This window comes from Pituophis catenifer, unplaced genomic scaffold (genome assembly GCF_029215685.1).
Source record: "Pituophis catenifer annectens isolate HBS135680 unplaced genomic scaffold, rPitCat1.0.hap2 SCAF_1, whole genome shotgun sequence".
In the NCBI taxonomy this organism is placed as follows: Eukaryota; Metazoa; Chordata; class Lepidosauria; order Squamata; family Colubridae; genus Pituophis; species Pituophis catenifer.
In genome coordinates, this window is record NW_027256881.1 from 278,993,742 (window position 1) to 279,012,469 (window position 18,728).

General features: G+C 42.1%; 1 protein-coding gene across 7 annotated transcripts in view; it reads right to left on the minus strand.

Moving 5' to 3' along the window:
- ACTN1 (actinin alpha 1) overlaps positions 1–18,728 on the minus strand; it is a 123,023-nt gene that overhangs the window by 12,392 nt on the left and 91,903 nt on the right. For all 7 annotated transcript variants that reach the window (XM_070938593.1, XM_070938576.1, XM_070938602.1 and 4 more), the window contains 7 exons: positions 17,306–17,536; positions 16,339–16,486; positions 10,918–11,068; positions 9,340–9,448; positions 5,956–6,096; positions 4,519–4,701; positions 3,730–3,864 (listed from right to left, as the gene is read on the minus strand). In XM_070938593.1, coding sequence (XP_070794694.1) covers positions 3,730–3,864; positions 4,519–4,701; positions 5,956–6,096; positions 9,340–9,448; positions 10,918–11,068; positions 16,339–16,486; positions 17,306–17,536 — 1,098 coding nt within the window. The remainder of the gene's footprint in view (positions 1–3,729; positions 3,865–4,518; positions 4,702–5,955; positions 6,097–9,339; positions 9,449–10,917; positions 11,069–16,338; positions 16,487–17,305; positions 17,537–18,728) is intronic.

Consider the following 18,728-nt stretch of genomic DNA (forward strand, 5'->3'; position numbering starts at 1 on the left):
GACTTGACTTGCAAGCTTTTTTAGAGGAAAGGTAAACAGAACAGAACACTGGATCTTATGTAAGGATGTCTTTTCTGGTGTAGATGGAGAATATCTATCATGGGACTTGCTCCAGTGGTGGGTTGCCCCCAGGAGTGAAATGCTCCCGGATCAGATCGCCCAATCCGGTAGTGATCTTGGCTGTTGGTTCGGCAATCTGGTAGCAATGGCAGAGTGAAGCCCGGGTGTCGTTACTTCCTGGTTTTAACCAAAAAGTAATGTGTTTTCGCATGCGCAGAAGGTCTGCGTGCGCAAGCAAAGCGAGCGTGCACGTGGCATGTGCGCTTCCGAACCGGTAAGGAAGGTAAGTAGATTTCACCCCTGGTTTCCCCCGGTTCGGACTGGTTTGCAAGCACAGGTAGTAAAACTGGCGGGAGGCTCCACCCACTGACCCGGACTTCATCATAGGTGATCTGCGCGCATGGGTGTGATGCAAACCAGTAGTAAAGGTAAGTAGAACCCACCCCTGGCTTGCTCCTACCACTGAAGGACACCTTCAAACTTATTTCACTACCGAAAAATATAGCGCAATTCTTATCTTGGACATTAATCACTGAAACTGCTGTCTAACTCGATGGAAGTATATTGAACTGGATTTCCCATCTTCTCCAAGCAATAGATCTTTGGCTATAAGCTGAGAAAATGAAGTTCAATGCATTTGGAGGGCAGCATATGGAGGAAACCTGTTTTAAATCTTTAATTCATAATTGGGAGTAACTTCTTTTCAGATAAAATGCAATAGGCGCAATAAAATTATTGCAAAATGCAATAAAAGGCAAAGAATGCACATAATATGGTTTGCAGCCAATGTAGAGAGGCATCCAGTTGTGAGCTATTATAAAGTTAATCAAAAGCTAATTAAAAAGGAACAAATCTGAATAAATACACTTGAAATACAAAAGCTCAATGTGGCTCCAACATGTATTTCATGTTCATTTTTCCAGATCCTCAGTCAAATTCAGCCCTTTTAACTACACACACATAGGTAAAGGTAAAGGTTCCCCTCGCACATATGTGCTAGTTGTTCCCGACTCTAGGGGGCGGACCTCATCTCTGTTTCAAAGCCAAAGAGCCAGCGCTGTCCGAAGACATCTTCGTGGTCATGTGGCCGGCATGACTAAACAGCAAAGGCGCACGGAATGCTGTTACCTTCCCACCAAAGGTGGTCCCTATTTTTCTACTTGCATTTTTTACGTGCTTTCGAACTGCTAGGTTGGCAGAAGCTGGGACAAGTAACGGGAGCTCACCCCAGCAGTAGGGATTCAAACCGCTGAACTGCCAACCTTTCGATTGACAAGCTCAGCATCTTAGCCACTAAGCCCCCACTTCCCTTTTACACATACATATACATAAATTTTTTTGGGTCCATCCATTCCAGTGACATCAGGTCCCATACTGTAACCACACTGGAACCCTGATAAATTTGTTTTTAAAAATAGAACTTTCAGTCACAAGATAGTTGCATATCCCTGCTATTGGTCACAGGGTTATCAAACCCATTTCAGTCATTGCCACATTTTGTATGTTAGAAGACAAAAATCTGTGCCAAATGTCACCTTTCTCCAAAGCCTATCTTATATAACCTACACTTTTCTTCATATAAACTTACACACCCACACACATACACACAATCGTTTGTGAAATTGTTACATGACAAACAGAGCTCTTTTGCAACCTACTGGTTTTAATGAGATATTTTAATCTATCTATATATGTCCATACAGACATATACACAATTTTAATCCATAAATATGAGAATTTTTGGCACTGACATTAAATACCTCTATATAACAATGTGCTTTTTCACTTCAGAGGAAGGAAAAGCCCTAGATAGCAACTCATCAGGGGAATTTCTATTTCTAAGCAACTAAAATTGCTTAGAGTGCTGGGGCAGAATTCTTCTGTGATAAGCTGAAAGGAGTATTAAATTGCACACTACATCTAATCAAGTGCAGAGTCAGGAAGCTCCATCTCTATACAAAATGCAAAAACAGCATGTCTATCTCATAATTTCATACTTATTAAGTGTCCCTCCTATAGCGTGTCCTTAAAAATTTCATGACAATAGAGACCCTAGGTTAAAAATAAGTAAATGGCAGAGCCAGCATTTTGACCCTCCAAACTCTCAGGGATAGTTTATAAGGCTAGAAGCTGGTGAAGCCGAAAACATAACTGGTTTTGTCAAGGCTCGGAAGCGAACAGCTGAATTTTGTTCATTCAAAAGACTGTGAGGAAAAGACCTAGAGCACTGGTCCACAACCTTTGCAACTTGGTGGCCTGGTTGGAGGGGGGGGGAAGAGGGGAACCGGGCCATGAGAGTGGTAGGCCAGCGCAGACGCACATGTCCACAGCTCAACTTGCGTAAGCAGCGGGCTGGCACACATGCATACACAGCTCAACTTGCACAAATTGAGCTCTGTGTGTGCACATCAGTCATGTGGCCTGGTTCCAAATAGGCCATGGCCTATTAGTGGGCTGCAGCCCGGGCATTGGAGACTCCTAACTTAGAGTGTATACATAAACTATATATTCAGAAACTCTTTTATGTGTAAATTATTTTTTGATGCCTGCAATAAAGCAGATAATCTAGCTGTGTCATGTCTGTGAGCTTTTACTGTGAGCAAGCAAATATGAAGTTGAGCATCAAAGTACATGAAACCTGAAAGTGTGCTGTCCTGCAAGCATTGTTCCCAACTCCTACACTTTGTTGCCTCATCACATTTTGTGGTGTAGGCAAAGATCACCTTCATTCACAAGAGGATAGGGGACGACAGGAAGGTGCTGGGTGACCCCTGTCTTCAGAAGAAGACTAGAGAAGCAAGGAGGAGAAGGAGGCAACAGTTGCCATCCATGAGAAACCATCAGCACCAGAAGAATTGCTACAATATGGTATTTTCCAAAAGTACCTTAATATTTATTGCAATGATGATGTTATCGTTTGAAGTCAAAGTTAGGTCAGTTTAGCCAGAAGTAAATATTTATTTTTTTCTAGAGAAGCCATCATAAGAAGCCATCATTTCTCATGTCACCATCTTAACTGGAAGCCCCCCTACAATACCATCTTTCAGCATTTTCTGTGGAGTAGCAGCAGTTCAGCAGCTGAAAACCTCTCCCAGACTAATGGTGCCATGTGAAGTCAGAAGAAGGGCATGAATCCCAAAGAATGCAGCTAATGTGCAGGGCCCAAAATGTCCTCAAATCAAGTGTTGAAGCAGCCTAGGACAGTGATGGCTAACCTTTTTGCCATCGCGTACCAAAAGTCGGGGGAGTGCGTGGTGGTTACACGTGTGCGCGCGAACACCCATATGCAACCCCCCGTGCTCCCCCCGCATTTGGCACACGATGGCATGGTGGGCCTGGTAGGCCCGTTTTTTGCCCTCCCCAGGCTCCAGAGCCTTTCTAGGGCCCTGGGGAGGGCAAAAACGGCCTTCCCCATCCCTTCGGAACTCCTCCGGAGGCGGAAAATGGCCCATTTGCCAACTTCCGGTAGGCCTGGAAGGCCCGAAAATCAGCTGGTGGAGCTGAGCTCGCGTGCCCACTAATACGGCTCCACGTGCCACCTGTGGCACGCGTGCCATAGGTTTGCCATCACGGGCCTAGGAGATCTTTCTTTCTGTTTTTGGCTTGAATATGTTTTGAAACAGTAAATTCTTCAGCAGAAAAGTATCCAATTAAACATTGAGTTTTTACCTCCATCTTGGTTTGGATCCACGGCCCAATGACATTGGCCTGAGCCCCAAATTGTTTGCGGAGTTTCTCGTTATGCTGCTGGCGTGCATGTTCTTCCATCAGGGCCTGATCTCTTCTGGGAACAAGTTGTCTCACCTTTAGCAAAAACACAAAAGCTCAGAATCTTTTGCTCAGTATTATCAAACATGAACAAACAAAAAGGATTCTTGAAATGGGTGAAGCAATATTTGTGCAACACTAAACCCAACAGGGCATCAGCCAGTACAAATTCCAAAGTTGCTACATAAATTCCAAACAAATCATTTTTAATCTGCAATAGCGCTAATAGCTAATAACTACCTTTCCACAACATAGTGCCTACCAAAAATATTCAGATTACTTCTACTGAAATCTCCCAGCTGTTGGCCATGCTAGCTAAGAATTCTGGTAAGCACATTATTAATACCTGTCCAGCATCAGATAGAAAAAAGGCTGGTTTAAGCCACCATGCCTCTCAGTAAATATCTATCCTTTGACAGGCCAAAGAATAAGATATAATTCAGAATTAGCTTTTGAAATCAACACCAAAGATTCCTTTCCGATAGAACAAGAGATCAGAAAAGTTGAACAAAATATTGGGCATCTGAGAGAACGGACACTGATGTTGCAAATCTAATATATACTGATGCAGAATGAAGTCCCACTGAGCTCAGCAAGATTTACTTCCACAAAGAAACGCTTTGGATGAACCACTAAAAAGGTGTCAGAATACCCAGAGGGACAAGCAGCTTAATCTTGAAAGCAACTCACACGGTCCCATTTGCCATTGATTTCCTGTGGGCTGATAGTGGTGTAAGGATTGGTTCCTGCCATGTTGACATGGTAGGTCTGGACAATTTTTGACACTTCATTGTGGATTCCTAGGATAGCTTGTCGCTCTTTGTCAGCATCTGGCAAGGTAGCTTTAAACTGTTCATGGGCTGTGGTCAGTCCCTGACAAAACAAAATAATATAGTAATGAGAAATGAAACACTCCTTAAAATATAACCCTTACACCAGACAGAAAAATATATTATCTATCTATAGCAGTTCAACAGAGAAGCGCATGGCATCACTGCATGGTAAGAAAATACTTTTTTTTTTTTCAGAGATTAGAATTTTTAAACACAATTTGGAAAGAGAAAATTTAAACTTGGTTCAAAGACAATTTTCTACAGTGTGGCTGTAGCAAGAATATGCCAGAAACATTATAAGACAAGTTTGCTAAATACATATCTTCTCTTTAATAATCTTGGAAGCTAAATGTTTATATCATTTATATCATTTAATAGGCTAAATTTTTATATCATTTAAAGGATAAAATTTAATTCTTTCTGAAACAGAAATAGGATTTTTTTTTCTTTTTAAACATAAAAGCATCCCTATGCATTTGTGATTAAGGCCACCTTTTCACTCAGTCATTCAAGGAAAATCCTTGATACACTATAACCAAACTTTCATATTGATTCTTCGAAGTCCAGGGACATCCAAAATAATCATGTCCCATGGTTTACCAACTATTGACAGTTTTAGAAATCCAGTCTAATGTTTTCAAATGGAATAGTTCATCTCTCCTTTGAGCATTAGATCTGGGTTAAGAATTTGCTTGTATGCATTAATAGGGAGACGTATTTGGCACATACATAATATGACTAGGTCTTAATAGCCGTTCCTCTGCCATGATTCTCTTAACTATGACCCATGGAAAAGAAGAATATCCTGTGTAGCTGTCTCCCTAGCTTTAGTGGCAGATGGGATAAAATCAGGAAAACTGATTTAGACTGATTGTCCACTCCTACAAATATCAGAAAATAGATCTGGGCCAGGGGCAAGAGACTGAGACACTCCTTTTCCTTCAAGTTCTGCATTTGCTCCCAGCTGTATATGTGGTATGGACTGGCATACACCAATATTTCTCATCCATTTAGGGATAGCTGCTGTCACCTGCCTGTGTCTGTGAGAGAAGAGAAGCTATTTTTTTGTTGGGCAGACAGTGTCAGAATCAGCTAGTGCAGGGGTGTCAAACGGGCAGCCTGCAGGCCGGATGCGTCACGTGCAGGCCACGCCTACCCCAGCTCCGCGAAGGGGAAAAACATCGCGAAACGTTACGTGATGGCAATGTGCCGTTGCGAGTTTGACACCCGTGAGCTAGTGTCATGAACCTACTATAATCAAAGATTGAAAAGGCAGTATTTCAAACATACATACCTGAATCTCTTCAATTGTGTGGACAATAAATGTATCCTGAAGGTCCTCCATAGCCCCCTCCATCCAATTATTGAAAGGTGCAGCTCGTTTGGCATACTCTAGATACAGCTGATCAATCGTCTCCAGCAGTTTTTCTGTTCTCTGTAATGAGTCCAGAGAAAAATAATGCACGATAGACAAAAATGTAGGTATTATATTATTGTGAACGTTGAATGACCTATATAGTAAGATGCAAAACGTTCTGACCTTACCAGGTCAGAAGAACAAGTGCAATACTGCTCTAACCATCTCAGAAATGTGCCAATTTTGAACAATTATGGTAAGGATTGGACACTTTACACACCCCTATTAACTATATCATTGGGATATTTTTCTTGCTTATCCTTTTTCCTTGTACTCTAAAGAAGGATTATTTTCAAAATTATGTTCCTCTCTTACTCAGCCCACAAACCAGATAGACATACAGATACATTAAATTTTAATTTATATAAAGAATAAGCAATGATCTAGAGTGGTACTCTGAGTATAAAAATGTCACAGAACATGAGGGAATATATAGCAAAGTACTTCATAGATTCTTAAGTTTTGTGTATGTGTATAATAAATTAGTTGTGTAAATGGTATCAAATGTCTGATAAGCTTTAGAATCTGGTCTCAGCAATGTATACATTCTTCATTCCTTCCTTCTCAATTTCTCTATTTTCTCAATTTTGTGCAGAGGCGGCAGTGATGGTGGCAATGGCGGCAATGGGCAGCAGCGATCCCCCCAGGCTGGAACAGCTGATCGGCGATATTCTGGGAGGCTGATCCAACCACCAATCTGCTCATGCTAAATCAGGCTGTGCTGAAGCTGACTGGGCTGTTTGCTGCAAGGAGGCAAACTGCTGGGAGGCAGAGGCCGAAGGGTGGGGGCCGGCAGGTGAGCGGGGCTTCGGCAACATTTGCTCTATAAGATGCACAGACATTTCCGCCCACTTTTTTTTTTGGGGGGGGGAGTGTGTCCTATAAACCGAAAAATTCGGTACACACACAAACACACTCATTCATGTTTTGACTTTAATGTTCCAAAAACTACCTGAAGGTTCTCTACATTTCACATACATACATACTACATATAATCTATTTATGACACTGTACATTTCATATCTATCTACATACATGAAATGTACAGTGTCATAAATAGATTGTATGTATGTATGTATGTATGTATGTATGTATGCATGTGAACATTAAAGTCAAAACAAGAGTTCATTGGATCCAGAAATGGAATGCAAAATGCAGAACAAGAGCTTATTATGAATCCAATTAAACATCTTCCAATCTTACATGCGAAATCTTGATTTCTGAAGTGTCTTTTAAAAGAACCACTTTTAAAACACCTTCCATATTTGGGGAATCATGGCCTGAGATTCTCCAAAGTTACTGCAATACTGAAATACCATTTTCTCTATCTTCACCATTGGTTTCAGCAGCTAGGGCTGCTGAAAATGATACTCAATTCAATTTTATTTATTGATTAGCCCTTTGGGCCATATCAAGTGCAGAATTACAAAGACAAATCATTACAAAGGTTTGGTAAAACAAATTAAGTAAGATTGGAATAACTCGCAATTAAAATACAATTAGAATAAAATACGATCTAAAATAAAATCGGGATAAAATACAATAATTTAAAGTACCATTTAAATATAATTAAAATTATATTATAATGTCGCCCCTGCATCTACCCAATCAGTGTTAACTGCTATTAAAATTACATTGTTAGATCAAGTGGTCATTCTTACAATCTACCGCATTTTGCTGCACCAACTTTGCCCTCCTTTCCATCAACTTTACCACAAATTTAGCAATCCATTTTACCAACTGCAAGTTGGAACCTAACAAACAATATTGCAAAAAGTGCTCTTTAGACTTAGGGGTGCTGGTATAAAAGATCCTGCCCAGTTGATGTTCCCTCAGGTCTGAATATAGGGGGCAATCAAAAATTACGTGGGACGTTGTTTCGACTTCCCCCGTCCCACATAGACAGACCCTTTCCCTTACAGGAATACCCTTATATCTACCCCAGAGCATATTTGTTCCAAGTTGGTCCAACCTCAATTTTGTAAAGAATCTTCTCAGGATGGGAAACAAAGGCACAGCTAAATATTTTTCTATTTTGAAAATTTGTTTATTGGCTGATAACCAGGGGCAAACTTTTACTGCTGTCACCTGTGCAATATCCGATTGGGCACTTATGTCCTTAAATCTCTGTGCAATCCAATTTCGGATCTGCCTGTAGTCGTACTGCTGCCAATTTAAAGGGATACCAGAGCTAGATACCTGCTTCAGAAGTCTTGATAACCAGTTATTTTTATTACTTGAGATAATCTGCTCCATTAGCGCTAATTTTGGTAACCTCCCTTCTTCCATCTCGATTATTCTCAACCAATAATAAACAGTCTTCAACAAGGCCCTAGTGCCAGTCGCATGGACTCCTGTTTCTGCCCTTACTACACATGCTGGGGTTCCGGGGGACACTGCCAAAATTCTCCTCAGGAACTTATTTTGAGGGGTTTCCAGCCCAGGCAGCTTAACTGACCCCCATATTTCTGCCCCATAGGTAAGTACTGGTTCAATTTTCGCCTGGAAGACCTTTAGCACTGGGATTAATGAAGATGGAGTTTTCTCTAAAATAAGTTTGTTTAATTGAGCCATCTGAGCCATGGCCTTCCGAGCTCCGGCTTTTACCTGCTTATTCCATTTGCCATTTGTCTGAAATACTAGCCCTAAATAGGTAAATGACTGAACTTGTTCTATTCTTCTGTCATTTAAAACCCATCTCCTCATATTTTGTTGCCTGCTAAATATCATTACCTTTGATTTCTCTATATAAATTGTCAGGCGATTTTTTATACAATATGCTGCCAACCTCCCAAGTGACCTTCGTAGCCCCACCTGTGAGGCCGACAACAAAATTATATCATCGGCATATAACAAGCAATTGACCTGTCTTGTTCCTATACTAGGCCCATGGAGTGATGTATCTTCCAGACATTTTGGGAGGTCATTTAAATATAAGTTAAAATTACCGATCCTGATCTATTCACTCGAACTCTTACTTGGGTTTCCGTGTATAACAGTCGAATTAAATATAACAATTTCTTTTCTATTCCCATAGCCTCTAATTTATCCCATAAAATTTTTCTATCAATTGATACTCACAGCTCAGCAATATCAGGGGAGCCCAAGTACCAAATCTTGGATAGTTTTCCCTAGCAACTACCATAGATAATTGACCACTAAGTCAATTTTTCCTTTCCTGCTCCCAAAGTTTAAGAGCGGAACACTCAGAAAAACTAGGGAAAATACATTGCAGGCCTGGATTGCGCAAGCATCTTTTACCTCCAGTGCTTCTCGTCGTTTTTGGGTTAAAGCTCCAAGGTTATCCCACTGGTCACATATTTTCTGGCACCTGGCATTGACACTCGGTGAATCATAATAATCTAGCTCACTAACAAAAACAAGAATTTACAAAAAGAGAGAAAAGAAAAAACTTTTATCCAACCCATTGGTAGAAGATTAATACAAAATATGTTATGAAACAATGTAAATAATTGACGGCACACAAAGGTCATAAAATAGTTGTGCAGGAGAAAACAAAGTCCATATAACCCAAGATCCTGCTATCCATTCTGACCAGCTTTGTCCAGAAGACTTCTTACACATTAAGAATTCATCTGACGTATTTTCATAGTTTTTATCCTCCATAATTTTGTAGCATTAAATCACATTAGTGGCATGCTGAATGAAATGTTTTGTTTTCTTCTGCCTTGAATTTCTTAGTTAACAGATGTATGAAAATCCAAGTATTATAAGAGGGGAGAGCTATGTAGTTACCAGCCTTGTCTACACCCAATTAAGTTTTAATTCTATTGTATCTGAACTTAAATGATCACTTGCCCAATGGGAGGATAGGTCTACTGCCTTAGCTGAGCTCAAAAAGCTAAGATGAGCCATACCTGCTTAAAACATGAAAAGGAGGAAAACCCTAGGATGTTAGGTAGACTGGAAACAACATAAATGTTTGCAAAAGCATAAAAAATGGAGCTCAGGTGAAAGCAAACTTTAATCTCCTCGATACCCTGTTTCCCCCAAAATATAAAGAGCCCTGGTGGCGCAGCAGACTAAAGTGCTGTTAAGTAGCACCAACTGCCTGCAATTACTGCAAGTTCAAATCTCACCAGGCTCAAGGTTGACTCAGCCTTCCATCCTTTCGAGGTAGGTAAAATGAAGATATTTTACTTATTGTGGGGGCAATAAGATGACTTTGTATAAAAAAGAACACCGCTGGGGGGGGGGGGGGAAAGCTCTACTAAGCAGGTATATACAAAAGTATGAAGGCTATTGCTTAACGCATTGTAAGCCGCCCTGAGTCTCCGGAGAAGGGCGGCATATAAATCGAACCAATAAATAAATAAATAAAATAAGACATCCTCTGATAATAAGCCCAATCGGGCTTTTGAGCGCATGGCAATAAGGCAAAGCGCTTATTTCGGGTTAAAAAAAATATAAGACAGGGTCTTATATTTGGGAAAACACGGTAGTTGTCTTTGTTAACCTGATGCCCAAGAGATAATTACTATTATTTCCACGGTGGTTGGGAATGCTGGGAGTGACAGTACTAGATTGAGGAGGGCTAATTTATGGACTTGGATGTCCTTATTTGAGCTTGCAGACAAAATTAAGTCCCAAAAATGAATGATGAAATATGTAATCTATGCACACCAGCTATGTATCTCTCATGATTTGTTAGATGCCATAGTGCATAGTTCCCTTTCTCGTCCCAACTGTTCTTTTTTTTTTTTTTTTTGGGTACTCAAGTCCGTGCTTCACTAAACTTCCAATTTAAAAAAAGGAGCAGAGCTGAATTTGAGAAGAACAGCATCAACCCGCAAAAAGTAAACAGCGTGGGAGCCGTACTTAAGTTCTTGTGCAATAGCAGCGATCTGTTCTACACGGTCCTGGTGAGCAGCAAGATCACTCTCAAATGCCTCGTGTTTCTTTAGCAGAGCCTTGATCTCCGAGAGGGTGGCAGTTTCATAATCCTTCTGCTGCAACATGGCTTCTTTGCCTATCAAGAGGTGGACAGCAAAGAGGAATGAATTAAGGGCCTAAAGGTGATCGATTTACATAAGAAGCATCTTCTAATAGAAGTTTTTTTTTATAGCAGTTTAATCATATTAGTAAGAAATAAGGTTTGTTCTGTGAAATACTGACTCAGAGTCACCATATTTATTTGGTAAAGTCTGATCCCCTTTAAGTTCAATCATTTTTCAGCCCTCCCGTTTTCTGGAACATAAACCATCCTAATGGGGCTTCCTTCCTTCCAGAGGCAGGACTGGAATGTTAAAAATGTTTTAATGTTGCTGCATGTGGGAGCGGGTAGCAAATTTCTCAGTTTCACCATAACCCAAAAAAGAGACATAAAAGGAAATACACTTGAGAAAGGTAAGCATAAAGTATGATACTTGTACAATTGGTTATAGATACTGATGCTCCTTGCACATCTTCCCTCTACTTTGCCCATGCCTGAGAAGGTGGATGCCCTGTCCCTGCTAAAAAAAATTGACCTTCATGGTATGATTAATATACTATTTTTATATAGCAAAGTCAAGATGTCTTCTAATGGGACATATCCAAAGGCAGGGTATTATATCCAAAGCACCCCTAGTCCTTGCTAGGCACCATTTACAGCTACTACTTCCACCGAAGGAAACTTTGGCTGAAATGTAAGAACTGACTTTAATAAAGAAATATGTAGAAATTCCCGTGGAAGTCTTATAGGTGTAATCCTGTAAGGCAGTAGTGTCAAAGATTGCCAAGGTAGGTGTGTTTTTAGTGGAACAGGGCAGGCTTATTCTGTGTCTCATGTATTAATTTGACCTTGAACCACCTGACCTTTATTGAGACTGTGGTCAATAAAACTTTGCAGACCAAGTGTCCTACAGCAGCAAAAAAGCAAGAGGCAATTAGCGCATTTTCAATGTGCTTGGTTGCAAACCAATCAGCACATAACACTAAAACTGACTGAGCTATAAAATTAGGTGAAGAACAATCCATAGAGAGTCTCATCCCTGTTACTTGTAGCTAGATTTTAATTATGGACAAGAGGAGGTCTACTGAACTATGATAATCTAGAGTGGAAGATATCCACAATATCCATTCCAGCCGAAGTTCCACTTGTGGGGCATTAATTAATTTGGAGAATTAATGGCCTTCTTCTTGCATTCTTTTAGAGAGTCGTTGAGGCCACCTGGGGGTTTATCTTTCTCATCAGGGCAGGGGTGAGTTCTTACCTTTACTACCGGTTCGTAACAGGGCTGCGTGCATGCGTGCGCTTCACTCGCGCACATGTGCACTCTTCTGCACAAGTGCAGAAGCTTCTGCACATGCGCAGAAGCATTTTGATGACGGGGGGTCGGTGGGCAGAGCCTCCCGCCGGTTTTACTACTGGTTCTATAGAACCGGTGCGAACCGGGGGCAATCCACCACTGCATCAGGGTCACCCAAGTGGTGCAAATGGGTCTGGAGCTGTTCTGCCCCAGCTACGGATCCCAAAGAACACAGCACACACAAACTCTGAACAAAACTTAGTTTACTCAAATAATGCAGTTTTAACAAATGCCGGCTGTTAATAAGCGTTCTTAACAGCCTGCCAGAATTCCACAGATAAGATAGTCAGAGTCTTACTGGAGTTGGCAGAAAGCCCAGAAGCAAGGTTGCAGAGATATCCCAACGCAATGATTAGCGAACTAAAGTTGTTTCCTGCAACTTGTTACAAGCTGCGTTCTTTCTTAAATAGGCTAAGAGTGTGGCCAATTAGCCCCAAGCCTTACTCTCGAGACCTCCTCCTGAGGAATCACTCCTGCCTTTTGGCAGCTCTGCGTGCCCGTGCATTGAGAAGAGGCTCCTCCTCTTCATCCTCTTCACTTAAAGGCGCCTCTGGAGGTTCTGAAGGCCCTGACTGAATCCCTGCCTCTGGCACCACATCTTCTTCAGCCTCCTCACTGTCTGACAGGCTGCTGGCGCAACACCACACCAGTCTCCTCGTCATCAGGATCAGCAATTAATTCGTGCAGACCGCTGGCGGGCCACCACAGGAGTCCTCTGGGAACTGTTGTAGTGTGGACTGTGTTGTAGACTGGAGATAGATGTCGTATTCTCTGTTGAGAGAGGGCTGTTCAATTTTGACACAGATGGCCTCTTTGACTCCTCTTTCAAACCAGCGGTCCTCTTTGTCCAAAATGTGGACTTCGCTGTCTTCAAAAGAATGGCATTTGTCTTTTAAATGCAGATGGACTGCTGAATCTTGTCCTGATGGGTTTGTTCTCCTATGTTGTGCCATGCGTTTATGAATTTGCATTATTCAGGTGACCCTGAAGACACAGCTAAACCTCCAGGTGACCTCAACGACTCTCTAAAAGAATGCAAATGACCAGCTGTCTGTAAGGAGTATAAATCAGAGGTGGGCTTCATATAATTTAACAACTTCATATAATTGCGCTTCATATAATTAACAACTTCATATAATTGCGCTTCATATAATTAACAAATGTGAGCGCCTTCTGCACTTGCGCGCGACTTCAAACACATGGCAATTTCATGCATGCGGCTTTCAGCACACCTTCTCAGGCAGCCATGGTGAGTAGAGCAGGTGAGGTGTGGAAATCAGCTGGTCTGCATCGGCGGGGCGAGCGAGCCAGAGAGTGAGATACATAGGACGGGATAGCACCAGGGCGGGTGGATGGGCCCAGCCGGAGGTCGGAACTACCGGTACAGGTGAACCGGTCTGAACCAGCAGCAGCCCACCTCTGGTATAAATCCTTCCATTCCCCAACATCCAGCCAGAACTAAAGAAGCTTCTTGGATGAGAAGTGAAATGTCTTCAATGAAAAACCAGAAAGTCCAGTTGCCTCTTGAAAAAGCACCCTTGGGACAACCATGATCTGGATCACTGAGAATCTCCATAGACCCTTGATCCTTCTTAGTTGGGGGCTTAGCTTTCTACCAAGCTCAAGCTCTGACTCTTTGCTATTTGAATCAGAAGCTGGTCCTGTCATTCTCCACACATATAATTGCAATAATGAGAGCATTATTGCAAGAAGTTGCAGAAAGTCTGTGGTAGATCTTTGGTAAAAACATTTGTGGCTTTTTCTCTCTGATTGGAAAACATGAAGCTTTCCAGCTTGTAATTGACCAAAGATACATTGATGATCAACTAAACATTTTAAAAAAATTGCTTGAACGCCCTGAGATCAAGACTTCATTCACCAGTCCAGGTTTTGCAATTGAGCCAGGATGCAGATATGTCATGGATTCCTTAGTCATATTCTGCCATAAACTACGGTATATTTTCTTCAACCAGAATAGAGCTCAGTTGCTTCCTTCATTAGCTGAATTAAACTGCTGACTCCCCATTGCCTGATATGGAATTTGTTGAAGGTATTGTGTGCAGCTCCAGAAAGCTTATTTTGGTCTTTGCTGTTGCTTTCACTAGACTCCCCAGGCTACTAAGTATGGTCATCAGTCTGATGTCTATGGAGAATTGGATTTTGTGAGAAGACTGTAAAGATGGGAGCCACCACTTGAGGGAGCTCTTCAACTTCAATGGGTGTAAAGGAATTTCTGGTTGGGGAAGGTATGAGACTGTATTAAGAAGAGAAAGAAGGGGTGAGCTGTTGAAGACGGACTTCAACAGAAGACATTACTGTGCCCAGAGACACAGTGAAGCACGAGAAAGAATTTCAAAAGAACTCTAGCCTTGATTTTGTTTAGTATAAGACTAGATGGAGAGAATCTTGGACAAGGTTTCAAGACTCTGTTAATAAATCCTGTAACGATAAAGTAGCATTTCTGGAATTCCTGTTTCTTGGCTTAGCCTGCCTTAAAAGGCTGATTCTGGATTTTTATATCCTTAAGTTCTGGAAGAGGAGGGAAATCCATTGGGGCTGCATGAGTGAAATCTTGTCCAATCTATGGAAGCTACTATCTGGTGCTGCAGGCTGGTGAGAGGCCTATTCTTCCATTCTCCCTATGGGACAATTGGCTAGACTGCAGAGGTCTTCAAACTTGGCAGCTTTAAGACTTGTGGACTTCAACTCCCAGAATTCTCTGGCTAGAGAATTCTGGGAGTTGAAGTCCACAAGTCTTAAAGCTGCCAAGTTTGAAGACCTCTGGCCTAGAGCGTCACAAGTTGTCCCTTCTTGTGGGTGGGTGATCACGAGTGTGGCCTGAATTCGTTGCGGCATGGCCCGGTTAATTATTACACAGCCTCCTGGGGGGGAATACCTGATGTTTAAAAATGGTAACATCTTGAGGAGGAGTATTTCTTGATGGAGCTATCTGATCAAATCAAGTGCTTCCCTGCCCTTAGTGGTGGATTGAATGTGTGTTTTGCAGGCTCTCTAGAGCAATGACAAGCTAGTGAAGGCTGAGAATAATACTTGGCTCAAGGATGGTGACTCAGTTAAGGGAGTCCTGGTCACATGAAGAGCTGGCACAGCTCAGCAGAACAAAGCTGGAGTTGCCCCCTTCCCACGCCAACCAAGATTAAAATATTATTAGTCCCGCAGGTCCCGAGAAGCAGATATATGCAACTCAAATAATGGCTGGGCCGGGGCAGTTGTTTAAGAACTGGGATCTGGAGACACCCTAAAAGTTCTATTAGTAGGAAGTTTTTTCCCTGTCCTGCTATAGCAGTGATGGCTAACCTTTTTGCCATTGCGTGCCAAAAGCAGGGGGAGTGCAGGGGGGGTTGCGTGTGTGCGTGCCCACACCTATAATTCTATGCGCCCCACCCCCCTGCGCATGTGCGCGACACACACACACATGCTCCCTCCGCTTTTGGCATGCAATGACATATTGGGCCCGGTAGGCCTGTTTTTCGCTCTCCCCAGGCGCCAAAGCCTTTCTAGGAGTCTGCGGAGGGGGGAAACAACCTCCCCCCTCCCCCGGAAGTCCTCTTGAGGCCAGAAACAGCCTGTTTCCCAACTTCTGGTGGGCCCAGAAGGCCCAAAAATCAGCTGGCCAGCACATGCATGCACGCTGGAGCTGAGCTCACATGCCCACCGATACAGTCAGGTGGCACATGTGCCATAGGTTCGCCATCACAGTTCTATAGAATTATCTATAATATAGCAATATACTTTTACATTTATTTTACATTCATGTATATAAACAGCTGTATCCTATCCTTCTAATGCATATGCATCACTCCTGCAAGTTAAAGCTGTCTCAAAGTTTTGTTCCTACTAACTTGATGGTTTTTATCATTCAGTTTCTGTTTTGTCTAGACTACAAAAATCTCTAATAATAATAGAACACATTTAGATATTGTGTTACCCTCTGTCCAGGATTCATGAATGGAAGCTTTTTGCCGGAACTTCTCTGCCAGATGATCCAGTCGTTCTAATCGTCGAATGTCATTCAACAGCCACTCCTCATAACCCTTCTCAGCCTGTTCCAGGCCACACCAGGCGTTATTTATATCCTGTAGTATAACCAAAGCAGAAGCATAACACTTATCAAGAAAAGGCAGATGGATTCAAAATAATTGAAACATTTCTCAACATGGTGAGAATTAAGTTTGGGGGAGCCTCTACAATCGCACTATGAATGGGTGGAAAAAAACTGGCAGATAGATAGGCAGGCAAATGATGAAGCTCTGGCAAGGGGATCTGAGACAATACAAAGACAGTTAACTTCTGTAATCAGAAAAGGCTGGGCCAGATAATAGAGAGGTTCCCTAGCAAACATTTTGAGTTGCTAAGGCCTGGAGTTCTCCTACAGAGGGATGTATTTTCATGCCTTCTCTAATATGTAGGTCTTTGGTGCTATGAGATTTCTGTTCTAAAACAGCCACCATGGTATAACCTGGTATTGGACTAAGAGATCTGGGTTCAAGTCCCCTATTGACCATGGAAGATCATTCGACTGCTCAAGCTAACTCAGGACAAGCTGAGGAGGGGTGGGGACTGGAGGAAGGAGCACTAAAAATACTATTTTAAGCTCATGAAAGGAAGATGGATTCAAAAAAGTATATGAATTTATTATTCAGTTACCTTAGGTTAAAACAAAAAATCTCATGTGTGGTGTCTGTTTTCTAGAAGGGACAACCAGTTAGAATAGTACGGTATCACTTGGCAATTTATAATCTGTGGCTACTACAAGTTGTAATAAAGCCCATGGCAACCAATATACATTCAGCTCTAGGAAACCGAGTTCCACTGGCCCATGAAAGCAGCAGTAACAGTAGGAAATCCTCTTTGCCAAGTCATTGTGTATGAACTCATTAATCTAACACACTCACCGAAACCATTTTCCCTTCCGAAGGCATGAAGGCTGGCCTGTTGCTAAGCCTCAGCTTAGTTTGCAACGTGTTGAAGTTGATTTCCAGCTGGCATTTCTCTTGGACTTTGGGAGGCTTGTGAAGGCGTCGGTAATCTCGGAAATCTTCCAGTTTCTGCTGCATGGCTTGCATGGTGTTCTCAGGTGTCCGATTCTCCAACCATGGTATGGTGCGCCGGATCCATTCCAACAGCTGAAAATACCAAGAAGGGAAAAGTCATAATTGCTGGAAACTAAAATCATAGCTGGTATTAAATTTGGCCAAGACTTTGATTTCTGTTGGGAAATTTTGCATTTTCTTCCATAGTAGGTAGCAGCCCACAGCCAAGCTTGGCTGGTTCCCCCAAATTAAGTAGAGTGAATTTAACTAGCATTTGGATGGGAGGATATTTGGAAATGTCAAGACTCTGGCTAGATAGGGAGGTCTTAAAATATTCTGGAAGAAGGCCACAACAAATCTCTTCTTTATTACTGCCAGGCAAATCACACAGGGAGACATGCAATTCAGCTTGAGGGAGCCTTTTTCCCTTTTGTCTTTACAGCCGCGTGACAAATTTGTTCATTCATCCCTGAGACTGGTTTTGGGAGGCAGGCTTAGTATTAGGTAGGGACCTATCTAAAGAGAGAGGACTTGTGTATTTACAGCATGAAGGGAGATGCAGCTGTTCTTCATGTCTTGTGGAAGTGTCTTGATTAAAGATAACTGTTCAAACGTTTAGAAGACCAAAGGTTCTCTCCCTGAGTGTAATGGTATGTGAGAATGGCCTTGGGAGGCAAGGCAAGGAGATGCAGCCAAGGGAATGATCAAATGAAAGACAGCCTGAAGCAGGAATGTGGGAAAGGCCAGGGGCTCAGAAGAGACCCTCCCTAGTTTCCTAGGCTGTAAAGGGGATGAGGGGGGGAGATATACAGAATACTTTCAGACTTGCAAGATTCTGTTAATGTAATCTCACAATAAAGTAAAATTAGCTTATCTACCCATGTTTCCGGTCTACTTTACCTCACAAAGTTTGGCTTTGGTAAAAAGCCTTGGTGGTGCAGCGGATTAAAGTGCTGTTAAGTAGCACTTAGCTGCCAGCTGCCTGCAATTACTGCAAGTTCAAATCTCACCAGGCTCAAGGTTGACTCAGCCTTCCATCCTTCCGAGGTAGGTAAAATGAGGACCCGGATTGTGGGGGCAATAAGCTGACTTTGTATAAAAAGAACACCACTTGGGGGGGCCAAAAGCCCTACTAAGCAGGTATATACAAAAGTATGAAGGCTATTGCTTAACGCATTGTAAGCCGCCCTGAGTCTCCGGAGAAGAGCGGCATATGAATCAAATAAATAAATAAATAAATAAATAAATAAAAAGCTGACTCTGGGTCATAATGTGCATCTGTTTA